We start from the raw sequence: 14,086 nt of genomic DNA, 5'->3' as shown, positions 1-14,086 counted from the left end.
GAGAGAGAGAGAGAGAGAGAGAGAGAAAGAAAAGGAAATGGGTAATAAGCTTCATCCGTCCTATTTTTCTCACACTTCATCAGAGTCGGGTTTTGAGGTTTGACTCAACAAACACTCAAACTCCAACATTCCAGATCATAAAATAATCAAATACACTCTTTATTGTTGATTTTTATCACACAAATCATCTCGTCATTAACCCCTGGAGCAGGTGTTTGTTTAATCGCAAGAATTAAACTAATGAGTTGATACCTGGGAGATAATTAATCAGTGTGACGTGGCTTTTACACGCACTGCTCATTATTCCGCATTAAAAGAGTTCATTTAACCCTTTCAACCCCAAAACCCCATAAAAATCCACCAACATGTGATATTTCACCTGCAGCATCATTAAAGGAACCTTACATGTGCAGGTATAATTTACCTTTAAAGTATAATTATAGTCTATAAAATAATTATCAATCTAATATTTATTTATTTTCACCTAAAATTGAAAAGATGCACACAGAAGGAGAAGAAAAGAGTTCATATGACTATATTCTTATTATTGATATTTCTTTTATTATCATATTAATAGTGTGGATTTATAGTATATTATTATACAGAGTAAGAAATGTGTATATGGCTTTTTATTTCCTCTTCAAATAAACTTTACACTCTTTTAGTGCCAGATTTTATTTTAATCCTCTGAAAATTAAAATGCATTGCAAGATTTTAAAATCCAGAATAATGAAGATAAATGATGTTTTCAGCCATGATTAAACACTTTTATCCAGACCTGGGGATTTATACCAAAAGAAAAAGAGCCGAAAATTCATTCCCCCAATATTTATTATTAATTCTATATTTACTTTATTATAAGGGTCATTTTTCACACCAATACACAGTCACGTGCATCTGATGTCTCGACACTGATATTTTACTGTAAACTCGACGACATCTCGATAATTAACATTAAACCCAACACAGAGGCTCGAAACACGCGCACATCCACCCTGAGACTAATTATAGCGCTCTTTCTGCGGTTCTGCTCGCTTCCGGAATTTGCTGTTGCTACGCTCGCGCCACTGTGCACGGAACACCGCCATCCAATCAGCTCCTTCCAGCTCGGACTCAGGCGTCCAATCACAGCTGTGCTTCAATCTCACATCATCTCACATACTAAAGAGTTACACTTTTTATATTTAAAATCGTATTTTATTATCAAACGCTTTCATATTATTTTAATTATTATTATTATTATTATTATTATTATTATTATTATTATTATTATTATAAATAATTAGTCATTATGAGGTTTCAGGCATATTAATTTCTTAAAATTAATTAAATATTCAGAAATATTTAAATAGGTTTATTCAATATTCTTGCAATTATATTTACTATTTCGTAAATATAATAATAAATATTTTTATTATTATTATAATAATAACAATTATTATTATTATTATAATAAATAAATAAATAAATAAATAAATAAATAAATAAATAAATAAATAAATAAATAAATACAAGGTGCTGACAAAAATAGCGGATTTATTTATTTATTTATTTATTTATTTATTTATTTTCTTGCCTAAATAATAATAAAGACTAACATTACTGAGCCTTTTAAAGCATAAGCTTTTTAAAGTATTTATTTATTTCTCAGTAAATCGGTGTAAATCTTTATTGATTTGAACATTTGCTGTTTGTTAAAAAAAAGAAGCTAAACAGTGTGTTAAAGTGTTTTATATATATATATATATATATATATATATATATATATATATATATATATATATATATATATATATATATATATATATAAAATATATATAAAATATATATATGTTTGTGTGTGTATAGATATATATATATTACATTCATACATTTTAATGCTTGTATTTTTTATACGTTTTACTGCTTAGCACATTCTTTATGCTGATACATCAGTAATCTGTTAGGCCTATGCAAACACAAATAATAATAACAATAATAGCGATCATAATGATGATAAAAATAACAATAATGATAATTTTTATTGCAATTATTATTAATCGTATTATTAGTGAAGTGTCTGATATTTAACATTAGAAACCTAAAGTCTGATCTAAACCCCGTTTTTTTCCCGCTGTATCTGCTGTAATGATGCTGTAGTGAAGTAATATTATGATTTATTGGCGTGTGTTTTCAGTGTCATTAGTAAACACGTGACTTATATCAAGTCGTCTATGATTTTTAGTGGCTCTTTGACACTTTGAGTAACTCGGTGAATTTTTTTTATTATAGTTATTAATGATTCTATTCTTTTTATTCTGCATTGTTTCTCCGACATGTGCAGATGAGTAGAGCGACATGTGACTTATTATTACAGTTTCCTTTAAATGTATCTTAAAACATCTTTCTAAGCAAAAATTGTGCGAAAATGAAATCAAATATATATATTTTTTAATGATAATAATTAAGCATTTTGTTTGTGCACGTGTGCTGCTGTATTGCTGCTCCATGAAGCGCGCGCAGCCTGCAGAGATCTTTCAAAGCCTGAACACTTCCATTCTACACTGTGTACACTGGGAAACTGCAGATCCTCTAGAAGGTTTGCATTTAGGCCTGAAACCAGTTTGATTTAATGGCAGAGCAAATAAATTAATCCAACAAAGAATTGAATTCAGTTTAATTAGTTTTATTTGTACCGCGCTTTTAACAGTGGACATAAAGCGCTTTAGAGGAGTTATAACGTCGGCATGTCTGTTTCTTATTGTCTGTTTCGAATAAAAGTTTAATTCTTAATAACTCAAGTAGCGACTGCAGCAAACAAAAACTCCCTGAGATCAAATTTATGAATCCGACGCTGATTAAATGTGTAGGAAAAACACACAAATATACATTTTTCAATTGTTTACAGGTTCCGAAAATGTATCTTCATCCTAATGAAACCTGAAGCACCCTGAGTGATAGACCAATAATCATCTTCAGTTCTTCTGGAAATAAATAAAAACCCAGAGCAGTAATAATGGCCTACATCTCTTCAGAATGTTCCTTTAGCTTTATAACCCAGGAAACCAAACCAATCCTCTTTATATAATAGAGGGATGTCCAGGGTTTCTGTGGTTTCTGTGGTTTCTTTGTGAATTCGGTGAATATTTTATGTGCAATAATATTAATGATGAGGAAATGATTCTCTCCCTGCACACACACTAGAAGTATAAATGACCAGGACCTTCAGGTAAGCAGATATGGTACTTTTATAAAACACGTGTGTTGGACGGATGTTCTAGTGCCCATCATTTTTATTTCTAGCACCTTTATTGTAAAGTGTATGTTCTAGAAGCTGCTTGTGTTCTGCTTAGATTACTGTCATAATAATGGAATCATTTCAGAGCTGGAATCATTTGCTTAAATGACCATTAAAGATGGATTTGTTATTAATTTCAGTGTTTTCGTGTCCTGGGAGTGAAAATAAACCACAATTCTGCTTTTTCTTCTGTTTCTTTACTGAGGAACGTCTGCGAGCGTAGCAACAGCAGAACCAATGACTCGCCTTTAAAATGGTTCCGCCTGAACGTGATGACGTCTCTCTCTCTCTCCTCTCTCTCTCTCTCTCTCTCTCTCTCTCTCTCTCTCTCTCTCTCTCTCTCTCTCTCTGTCTTTCTCTCTCTCTCTCTCTGTCTCTCTCTCTCTCTCTCTCTCTCTCTCTCTCTCTCTGTCTTTCTCTCTCTCTCTCTGTCTCTCTCTCTCTCTCTCTCTCTCTCTCTCTCTCTGTCTCTCTCTCTCTCTCTCTCTCTCTCTCTCTCTCTCACTCTCTCTCTCTCTCTCTCTCTCTCTCTCTCTGTCTCTCTCTCTCTCTTTCTCTCTCTCTCTCTCTCTCTGCCTCTCTGTCTCTCTCTCTCTTTCTCTCTTTCTCTTTTTCTCTCTCTCTCTCTCTCTCTCTCTCTCTCTCTCTCTCTCTCTCTCTCTCTCTCGTCTGATTATTATGGGCTGGCTGGAATTCTGAAAGCGTCGCGACAAGAGCTGTTCGATTCCATAGTCGACTCCGATTCGGATTCCATTCGATTCATTTGCAAGAACCGATTCCCGTTTCTTCTCTGTGTTTTCTCGATCCCATGGAGGTTCCAGAGAGAATGAAATAAAAGCAGTTTAGTTTGTTAGAGTGAACACTTTAAAGACCTTTATTTTCACATTACTCCAGAATAAAGCTTGTTATTTCTTGTCAGGATTTCAGGTCATGTATTCCCCACACTGAACATGGATTCCTGGTCAGGATTAATCCTGTCACTAGTAACAGATTGACACCGGGTAGTACTCTGGATTTGATATTTGTTTGTTAAGCAGCTCAGGCTTTCAAGGTTCACAGAGTTACAGGTCAATGTTTAGCCAGATGAGCTCCACAAAGCCCTGTCTCATGTCCTCACATCCTTTTGTTGTCCGAGTGAACTGATCGATTTGCTAAACAAACTTTAGGTTTGTGCTTCACTTACTCGGGTTCCATCCTGAGCTTGTGTGGGTTTCTTCTGGGTTCTCTGGTTTCCTCTTAACTCCCAAAAACCTGCCTATATGTGGACTGGATAACAGATAAGTCCTTCATCCACTGCAACCTTGAACAGGACAGATAATAATAATCTCCTTTTAAACAAGATTTATATGATAGATAGATGGATGGATGGATGGATGGATGGATGGATGGATGGGTGGATTTATCCCAAAAGGAAAATCACCTGTTACAGCAGCACAAAGTTTGAAATGTTTACTAAAAGTAATTTAGGATTAGAAATAAAACAGAAATAAGTAGAATAGAAATAAGAAACATGAGAAGATGCAGTGTGAAGGTGTGATGTAGATGTATGAGTGCTATGAGTAAAGGAGTGTATAAACATTCCTGATGCAGACTTTATGACAATGAATGAAGCAGTGCGGAGTAACAGTGTAATTTCCAGCGTCCAGGTGTTGCACCTTCTGCGTACACATGTTCCTTTACAGTCCGGAAGCGACTCTCGGTTCTTTACGCCTGGGATCGGGGAGTCGGCTCTTTCTGGCGTCAGGTCGCCCGAGAGAGAGAGAGAGAGAGAGAGAGAGAGAGAGAGAGAGAGAGAGAGAGGAGAAGAGAGAGAGGGGGAGAGAGGGGAAAATAGAGAGAGAGAGAGAGAGAGAGAGAGAGAGAGAGAGAGAGAAGGCAGCAGGCGGACTCGGCTAAAGCTAACGGGGAGAAAAACATGGAGCTGTCTGCAGTGGGGGAGAGGGTCTTCGCCGCCGAGTCCATCATCAAGCGGCGGATCAGAAGAGTGCGTGGTGCATTTTCGCATTGTTTTTGCAATGATTTTCTCAATGCATGCGCGTGTAAACGTGTTATTGGCGTTACAGCTGATACCGACACCACCACCACCACTGCTGCTGCTTCTTCTTCTGCAGGCTCGGCGCTAACCTCTCATACACGTTTCTCTTCTCTTGCATGTGTGATGGCGCAGGGTCGGATGGAGTATCTGGTGAAATGGAAAGGCTGGTCGCAAAAGTAAGTATTTAACCACAGACACGGCGATCTGCGTGTGTGCGCGCGTGAGAGAAACCGAGGTGGAGTGTGTTTGTGTGTGCGGTTTTTATCGAGATGATGTGTTTTAAGATGCCGACGATGGCTGGCTGTCAAACCAGAACCAGCTCGAGCGGCGCACATGCGTGCAAACACGCCTACACACACACGCGCGCGCGCGCCCTGCAGCAAGCTAATTAACGACACGCATGCCGATGTTTCTCACAGGTACAGCACCTGGGAACCCGAAGAGAACATTCTGGACTCTCGGCTCTTTGCCGCGTTTGAGGAAAGGTAAACTGATCCTGAACTGAAGCTCTGCTCGGAAATTAAATGCACTGGTTCGTTTGTTCATGTGGTTCCACTTCAGTGATTCTCAAGTGGCCATAACTCCTATTTTTTGTCTGTCCAGAGAGCGTGAAAGAGAGCTGTTTGGGCCCAAGAAGAGAGGACCGAAACTCAAGACCTTTTTAATGAAGGTAAAGGAACCGAGGGTTTGCACATATCATTATTTAACTTAAAGTGTATTGACGTTCAGAAATCATGAAGGCAGTAAAAACATGCAAGAACCAATGTTGCTTCTTGGAACAAATAAGCTCTTATAGTGTATATAATGCATCATATGGAATGTTCTTCATGCTGGAGTCAGGACTGCACTTTAGTGTTTACCTGAAACCCTTTACAGACACATTGAAGGTCTAAAAGTTCCCTGTTTAAAGCTAAAAGTTCAAGTTCAATGCTTGTAGGTGTGATTGTGATCCAAGTTTTTTGCAGAGGTTCTACTTGGAACCTTTAATGAAAATCAAGGCCTCCATTCTCAGAAATAAAGGTATTTTTTTTATTTCATTATGAACCGTATGATGAAATAATATTGATTGATTATAAAAAATACACCTCCCGGTGAAAGATATTAAAGAGATTATAGAGAAGGAAAAGAGCAGTTCAGAATCCTTCATCTTATAAATAAATGTTTGTGTAAATATATAAGCAGTAATTGTGTGTGTGTGTGTGTCACACTAATGTGTGTGTTTCTCTGTAGGCTCAGGCCAAAGCCAAAGCGAGGTCCTACGAGTTCCGTGGTGAATCTTCACGCAGCTTCCGCATTAACTACTCAAATCCTGAGCCTCATGTGCCACCGAGGGCCAGAGAAGGTCTGCGCAGCATCGTCCCCACCATCTTTCCTCCCAGCACGGTGAACCGTGGCGAAAGCATCCGATCCAGCCACCAAGAACCGACTCGAGATCATCGCCCTCTTCTGGTCCAGAGAACCGAATCAGACAGGACGGGCCACATGGCAAAAAAACGTGGTCGCAAACCCAAACTGTTTCGAGAGGGCTACACGAGCATCCTACATGCAGAAACGAGCAAGATGGACGAGTCCATGTCGGGCATCCCCTCCAAAATGGCACGTCTCGAACTGGGCGAGGATGATGAGGACGCTTTGAGCGTGAAGTCTCAAAAGCCACAGAACCCTCTCCTCTTTCCTCTTCGGAAGATGGAATGGACCAAAACGAGGGAGGACTGCAGGACTCGAGATCATTCCACCAGTCATTTTCACCGCAAATACCTTAAACATCTCAGACATCATGCAGCATTCAAACACGGCAACACCTCAGCTTTTAAACATCATCATCATCATCATCAGCAGCATCATTCTCACCGTCATCATCACCATCATCATCACCAGCCTTCACTTATCGCTAAGATTCCAATGGCACGGATCCTCGGGGAACCAGAGGAGGAGGTGGAACAGGAGGAGGACGAGGACATGTGGAGACCGTGCTTCAGCAGCGTGGAGAAGGTCACGATCACTGATGTGACGACAAACTTTTTAACCGTCACCATCAAAGAGAGCAACACAGACAAAGGCTTCTTTAAAGACAAGAGATGATTTGTTTCCTGTTACCTACAGACCCATTTTCAGCTACAGCTCTAAACTCATGAAGTAAAATTCCACATGAGCAGTTTCAGTACCTTCAACATGTCAGAACATCGACGTGAGAAGATTAGTTTCCCAGACCATGATCTTCTAAAGACAAACCTTTCTCCAAAAGAGGAATATTTTCATGAAAAATCATAGTATTATTTAATAATTACTGATAATTATTGTGATAATATTGTAGACATTTGATCATGTGATCATTCAACAAACATTTACAATAAAGATGTCAAGTTTCTTTAAAGAGAGAGAAAAGAGAGAAAAGAAACTTTTCTGATTCCCCAAAAACCTACCAGAAATTTGGATACATCTTGACGATGAACTGAAGGATTCTCACCACGTTCTCACCACGTTCTCACCACGTTCTCACCACATTCTTATACTGTATATGAAATTATTTATTCAGCATCAAAATATCACAAATGGCTCATTTTCCTCTGAAAGATTATATTCGTCACCTTTGTGTTTAAAGTCGTGTTTTCACAGCTGCAGTCTTTCTTTCACATCACCATGTGCTGTATGTGATGGACATCAAGTTAAAAAAGTTCTGCTCTGTTTTCTATGTTAAACACTGAACCGTGATCAAGAAAATGTTTGCATGCACTAGATAAAGTTTCTAGACGAAGTTACTAGACAAAGATCCATGTTTGGGATTGTAAATGTGTGTATGTTCGGCTCCTGGAGATCTTTTCTTGTAAACAAAAAAAAAAAAAAAAGACAAACGTTTTAAAATCACAAATCATATACTAAACTAAATATATATATATAACACCATTAATGTGTGGGTTTGGTGTCGTGGAAATTTATGAGCATTGATTTTTGTTTATTATTTATAACTTTCATATTCAAATTTATAATTAATATTTTATAGATCATGAGGTTTGCTCAGTAAATCAAGATATTTAACTTCTAGACATTTCTTTCATTTTTATTACTTATTTTTCTGCTTCTGTGGTCTAGTGGTTAAGATGCAGCGCTCTCACCGCTGCGACCCGGGTTCGATTCCCAGTCAGGGAACCATCCCCAGCCACTCTTAGTGCCGGTCCCAAGCCCGGATAAATTGGGGAGGGTTGCGTTAGGAAGGGCATCCAGCGTAAAACATGTGCCAAATCAAACGTGCGGAGGATCCGCTGTGGCGACCCCTAACGGGAGAAGCCGAAAAGAAAGTTTTTTTTTTTTTTTCTGCTTCTGTCTATTCAATTTATTACTTTTTTTTTTTTTTTTTTTTTTTTTTGGTGTTCAGACTTTCTAAACCCCCAGGATCAGACCTTCTAAACCCCCAGAATCAGACCTTCTAAACCCCCCAGGATCAGACCTTCTAAACCCCCAGGATCAGACCTTCTAAACCCCCAGAATCAGACCTTCTAAACCCCCCAGGATCAGACCTTCTAAACCCCCAGGATCAGACCTTCTAAACCCCCAGAATCAGACCTTCTAAACCCCCAGGATCAGACCTTCTAAACCCCCAGAATCAGACGAAGTTTGTTAATTTGAACAGCAATTTTTGTCACCAGAGCAGTTCCGTGATTTTCTTCTGCTGCAAAAAAAGTTATAGAATAAAATTTTAAACAATGATTTGCTGAACCATGTGCGAGAAAACCAGAGCGGTAGTTTGAGAAATATAAGTGGAAACCTTTGCAAAAAAAAAGGAAAGTATAAGAAAGAAAAAAAACCAATGCGCAATGTTCGCATTAGTGCGTAAAGTCACGGATCAGTTTATCCTGAATAAGTTTTAAATGGTTAAAAGTTAAATAAATTATTAATGGTTCTTAAAAAAATTATAAATACATGTATTTTATATATTTCTAACATCATTTCCAGAAAAAAAAAGAAGTTTTTTATTATTGTATTATTTTTAGCCACTTTTTTCAGAATCCCGGAAAATATTTTATTTTTGTTTTATTTTTTATTACTTAATAATTTATTTTAGTTATTTATTGCCTAATCTCTGGGCAACTTATTATTTAATTATTATATTTTTATCATCTTTAATTAAATATAAATATCAGAGATTTGTGTCTGCTGTAAAATTTCTGTAAAAAGTCAGTAAATCGCCTGGAAAGCCAGAAGAATGAAGTCGATAATAAAAATCAGACCGAAAGCAAAGGAACACGAAGTGAACCGGAACTGGAGACAAGACCCTGAAGACCACCTGCATCTTATTATGATTCCAGGTGAAGAAAAATAGGTGTAAAATACTTCGTTTTGCAGATTTTCCGCGTAAAATTGAGATCATATTAAAGATAAAATGATTAGAAATGATGAAATAATCAGGGTTTGTAAACTACTTTATGGATCCAGTGATGAATGTCTTGAAGGCATTAGTGGAATGATGAAGGCAGAAATGAAGAAACACGGGGGACATGCAAAAGCAGATGTTTATTACAAGCTGAAAAACTCTTCTTGCATCTTGAATTCATGCATCTAATAAAAAATGAAGCATTGAGTAAATGTTCTGCTGCACTCAATCCTGTGTGAGATGTGAAATTCTTTTATCTTTGCTCTATTTTTAAGCTATAAAAGCTAAATGTCTACACGTGCCCTAATGTCTATTGTTTCCACCTTCACTGCCTTCGTCATCTTCACCCTCATTATCTTCATCATCCTGCTGAGAGAAATTGGCATTAATTAGACTGAAGATTGCTTATTAGCGCTTATTAGCGCTGTCTTAGGACAGGAATAAAAATAAAGAAGAGAGTAGGGTGCCAAGAGTTTGGACACTGAGTGTTTAAGACTTTAAAAACCTCTTAAATGTGATCTAAGAAACATTTGCATACACTACAGTTCCCTTTCAGATACTTTTCCTCCATCAGGAGAATCTGATGATGATCCTGTGACTGTGTGAAAAAGGAAATAAAAGTGGATTTGGAATAAAATGATGAGTAAAATTTTGATCAAATCTGGAAAATACGAGGAAATCGAGACTTTTAGCTTTAAATCTAAGAATAAAAAAGAGGTGCGAGTTCTATACAGTATTCAGTCCTGAAAGTACACTTGCGAGGGTTCCTCAGTAGGGGGCAGCAGTGAGGCAGCAATGACGCGCATTAATATTGAATTATTAACCTAATACGAGTTTTAATGCACAGTTAAAAAAAATAAAAAAACCATTTTATTATAATGATTTATCTGCAAAAATATGATTTAACACACGCGCACAACTGGACGATGGAACTCCGAGATCAAATTCGAGGAGCTTCAGGTAAGTCATCAGAAACATTGATGGAGGAATCGCTCGAGACGAACGTTTCATTTGTCACGTTTTAACATCTTCGTAATTGATTAGTGTGAAAGTTTTAATCAAAACAAACACAGCACGCTGGTGAGAACCCTGGAGTCCTGCGCTCGTGTTGATGTTAGATGTTGTGTTGTTGTTGTGTTGTGCACCTCGTGGAGATGTGGGTCAGTTAGACAGGGTAACCGTAGTTCCGGTCACAGCGAGGAGCGCAGTGAGGATTCAGCCAGTTCTCCAGATTGGTCTCACGAGCTCTAAGCTCCAGCTGCTGCAAATAAAACATGTGTTCCTACATGGAGATAAAAAGGGAGAGAAGATATGAATACACTATAGGGACAAATGTTTGTGGACATCTGACTATAAGTTTGGCATGTGTTTTTGGAACATCCCATTCCACATTTAGTCCCAATGAGCTGTTATAATAACATCCACTCTTCTGGGAAGATGTTCCACTAGATTTTGTGGAGATTTGTAGAGATGTAGGTGAGGTGAGGAGATCTGGGGGGTGCAGTCAGCGTTCACATTCACCCCAAAGGTCTTCAGGAGGATTGGAGCTCTATAGCAGGAGATCTTTCACTCTGCCAGAATATGAGATCTAATGAAATGATGGGATGTGTGTGTTTGTGTATGTGTGTATGTGTAGTATGGTTCTCATACCCTCATGGGTTCATCAGAATAACCCGGCTTTTGTCTCTTGCTGCGGAGAAGTTGCTTTGCGAAGCTTTCCTTCACCACAGGGTTTGCATCTGGAGTAGATGAGAGATGAGAGGGACGAGTTTTCAGGTTTTCAGTAAACTGATTATTGTTTATTTCCCCATAATTTACACTAACAGACTCCACAGTCTAGAGATCATTCCTTACACTAGGTGGCAGTGTACAGTACCTGCATTCATCTATTAATTAAATCAGATCCGCTCACAAAGCAACCACTGGGTTTTAGATTAAAGCTTTACACTACTATACCCCCCCTACCCCCCAAACACACACACACACACACACACACACACACACACACACACACACACACACACACACACACACACACACACACACACACACGATCCAGCCCATTTAACTATACTTTTCTCATTTTCTCACTATTTCTTCTTCTCTGTATTTCTTTCTCCCCCCCTCTCTCTCTTTCTCTCTCTCTCTCTCTCTCTCTCTCTCTCTCTCTCTCTCTCTCTCTCTCTCTCTCTCTCTCTTGCTTCTCTTACTTTCTCAGAACACAAAGTGCTCATTCATCCCGTCTCGTCCCCTGGAAGCCCCCCACGACCCGTCACTTGAACCTGGAGGCTCTGCACAGGCAAAAACAGCCACGTAGCTAACACTTCACACCTTCACTTACACACACACACACACACACACACACACACACACACACACACACACACACACACACACACACACACACACACACATTTTTATATATTGCTTTTATATTATATATTGACTTTATATTAATCCTGAGTTTAGGAATAAAATAATAAATAAACCTAAAAAATATTTAAACAGTTCATAAACATTTGTTTGCATAAATAATCTGGATGTTGGGAGTCTTTTCTTAATTTGAGAATTTATACATAAAACAAAACATGATTAAAAATTTCTTTACTAAATAAACAGATTTTCAGAAACAAACACATTGAATTAAAAAAACGTATTTATTTACATATGCACAAATTAATGTTTATTTAAAAACATTTATAAAAGATCAATTATACCCTAATTATTCACAATACTGATTCTCTAAAAGTTTTATTACAGTTATTTATTTATTTGTTTGTTTATTTATTTACGCAGTCATATACAATAAAGAAAATAAATCTCATGATATCATGCAGTTAATTGTCTGCAGTGTCGGGAAAAAAAATGCAATTTTGAAGTTTTATGGGATCAATAAAAAGACGTCACAGCGTAGAAAAGAGTTTTATAGGTGTTTAATAAAGTCACAGACCTGTGCAGAAGGTCAGTAAGACCAGGCAGAGGAGAAAAGCGAGCATCTTCATGGTCAGCTCCTGTTCCAGCAGCACTGTTCACAAACTCACTGACGTCCTCCTTCTTTCTGTCTTTTTTAAGGGGGTGGATCCAGATGTGCAGAAACGTCACACGTCCAAAAGTAATGGCATTTTTACATCATGGCGCTATTGAGTTCTGGATGCTGAGAAAATGATGGTGTTGATTAGTTTTCTAGAACGACAAGATCGCAGGAGATTCTTCTTTGGAGTCCTGCCTGATTTATCCACTCACTGTAGCTGAGGATGTTCTCCACATGAACAGTGGGAGGATCCATGAGGTTCTTGTAGAGATTTAATCTGAAGAACCATGAAAATGGATTTAGATTGTAATGAATATAATCATTCTGCTACGATTGTTTTGGTCTGCCATCACGATGAACTATTGTACACCGAAGTCTTCATCAGTGGAACGCTGATAACATGATGGAACTGTAATCAAGGGGATGAGCTGAGAACGTTTTTCTTCATACTGTACCATCTCAGTTTTTTCCCTAAACACCGTCACCAGCGACTTGCTCATAACTTACAGGGACTAATTAATGATGCAAAAATTTATAATTGTATTAACATATATGCTAATGAGCAAAAAATGCTACCGCTAGCTATGTTCATTTAGCTGCGAATTTAAGGAAGTAGAAAAATATAATCACGCAAATTCTTTTTAAAGGCACTAATTTTATTAACACGCATAAATATAAAAGAGGCGAAATTAAAACCTTCAACATTCAAACCTCCAATGCAAAACATTTATTCATGACGTTCTTTCTTTAAAATGATCAACTCCACAAAAAAATACTATATACTGATCCGCCGAGTCTCAAAACAAGCACCAAAATCCACCATGATGCAACACATCCGGCAATTAAAACCGTCCGTGTGGAAACATAGCAAAGGTTCTGTTTGATGGACTGATGATTTACGTCATTTAAAACACCACAATTACTTTTAAACATTTACAAGGATATTTTTTGTCTTCATATTGATGTTTGGTTTCACTAATAATAAACATACATTTGCATAAAGCATCAATATTTGTTGATTAGAAGCTTGAAAGCAAACAAGAAGATTAAATGCAAAATATCCCTTAATAAGCAATATGCAGAAGGCAGATTTTAACTGATGTAAATAATATAAAATAAATAAATATAATAGTTAAAATTTTTATTAATATTGTGAGTTGAAGTTTCCAAGATAAGTTGGTTATTATATTCGGGTATTTATTAATAAGAGAAAACGTGTTTACAGGTTATTTAGCGTTAGTAAAAGTGGGGTGTGGTATTTAAATGTGTCCACTAGATGGCACATTTGTGCATATAAACAATATAATAATAATAATTTATTACAGCACAGTGAAATTCTTCCTTCGCATTTATTTTATTATATCGATTAACAAT

At 37.3% G+C, this 14,086-nt stretch overlaps 2 protein-coding genes across 4 annotated transcripts; one reads left to right on the top strand and one right to left on the bottom strand.

Moving 5' to 3' along the window:
• Positions 1-5,033: 5,033 nt before the first annotated feature.
• cbx8b (chromobox homolog 8b) lies at positions 5,034-8,216 on the top strand. 2 transcript variants are annotated; one of them, XM_083525842.1, is made up of 5 exons: positions 5,034-5,261; positions 5,445-5,488; positions 5,732-5,797; positions 5,916-5,982; positions 6,543-8,216. In XM_083525842.1, exons 1-5 carry the CDS (start codon positions 5,193-5,195, stop codon positions 7,392-7,394), a joined length of 1,098 nt encoding a protein of 365 aa, XP_083381968.1. In that variant the 5' UTR covers positions 5,034-5,192; the 3' UTR covers positions 7,395-8,216. The 2 variants fall into 2 exon arrangements, with proteins under 2 accessions (XP_083381968.1, XP_083381969.1); XM_083525843.1 differs by having other exon boundaries at positions 5,096-5,261; positions 5,389-5,488.
• Positions 8,217-9,802: 1,586 nt separating this feature from the next.
• cUnh17orf67 (chromosome Un C17orf67 homolog) lies at positions 9,803-12,752 on the bottom strand. Of its 2 annotated transcripts, none has more exons than XM_083526226.1 (4): positions 12,632-12,752; positions 11,332-11,420; positions 10,827-10,963; positions 9,803-10,075 (listed from the first exon to the last, which is right to left on the bottom strand). In XM_083526226.1, the coding sequence occupies exons 1-3, from the start codon at positions 12,681-12,683 to the stop codon at positions 10,847-10,849; spliced, it is 258 nt and encodes an 85-aa protein (XP_083382352.1). In that variant the 5' UTR covers positions 12,684-12,752; the 3' UTR covers positions 9,803-10,075; positions 10,827-10,846. The 2 variants fall into 2 exon arrangements, with proteins under 2 accessions (XP_083382352.1, XP_083382351.1); XM_083526225.1 differs by having other exon boundaries at positions 9,803-10,050.
• Between the last annotated feature and the right edge of the window lie 1,334 nt (positions 12,753-14,086).

This window comes from Silurus aristotelis, assembly GCF_946808225.1.
Source record: "Silurus aristotelis genome assembly, chromosome: 2".
NCBI classification, from domain to species: Eukaryota; Metazoa; Chordata; class Actinopteri; order Siluriformes; family Siluridae; genus Silurus; species Silurus aristotelis.
The sequence above is the reverse complement of the archived record's forward strand: the minus strand, read 5'-3'. Positions and strand labels throughout refer to the sequence as shown.

Bases quoted from the DNA above. Each gene is read 5' to 3' on its own strand.
- cbx8b (XM_083525842.1), top strand. From the start codon at position 5,193: ATGGAGCTGTCTGCAGTGGGGGAGAGGGTCTTCGCCGCCGAGTCCATC. The intron at 5,262-5,444 runs GTGCGTGGTGCA...GTGATGGCGCAG, and splicing joins TCAAGCGGCGGATCAGAAGA to GGTCGGATGGAGTATCTGGT. The intron at 5,798-5,915 runs GTAAACTGATCC...TTGTCTGTCCAG, and splicing joins TTTGCCGCGTTTGAGGAAAG to AGAGCGTGAAAGAGAGCTGT.
- cUnh17orf67 (XM_083526226.1), bottom strand. From the start codon at position 12,683: ATGAAGATGCTCGCTTTTCTCCTCTGCCTGGTCTTACTGACCTTCTGC. The intron at 11,421-12,631 runs GTCTGTGACTTT...CATCTACTCCAG, and splicing joins CTTACTGACCTTCTGCACAG to ATGCAAACCCTGTGGTGAAG. The intron at 10,964-11,331 runs GTATGAGAACCA...ATCTCCATGTAG, and splicing joins ATTCTGATGAACCCATGAGG to GAACACATGTTTTATTTGCA.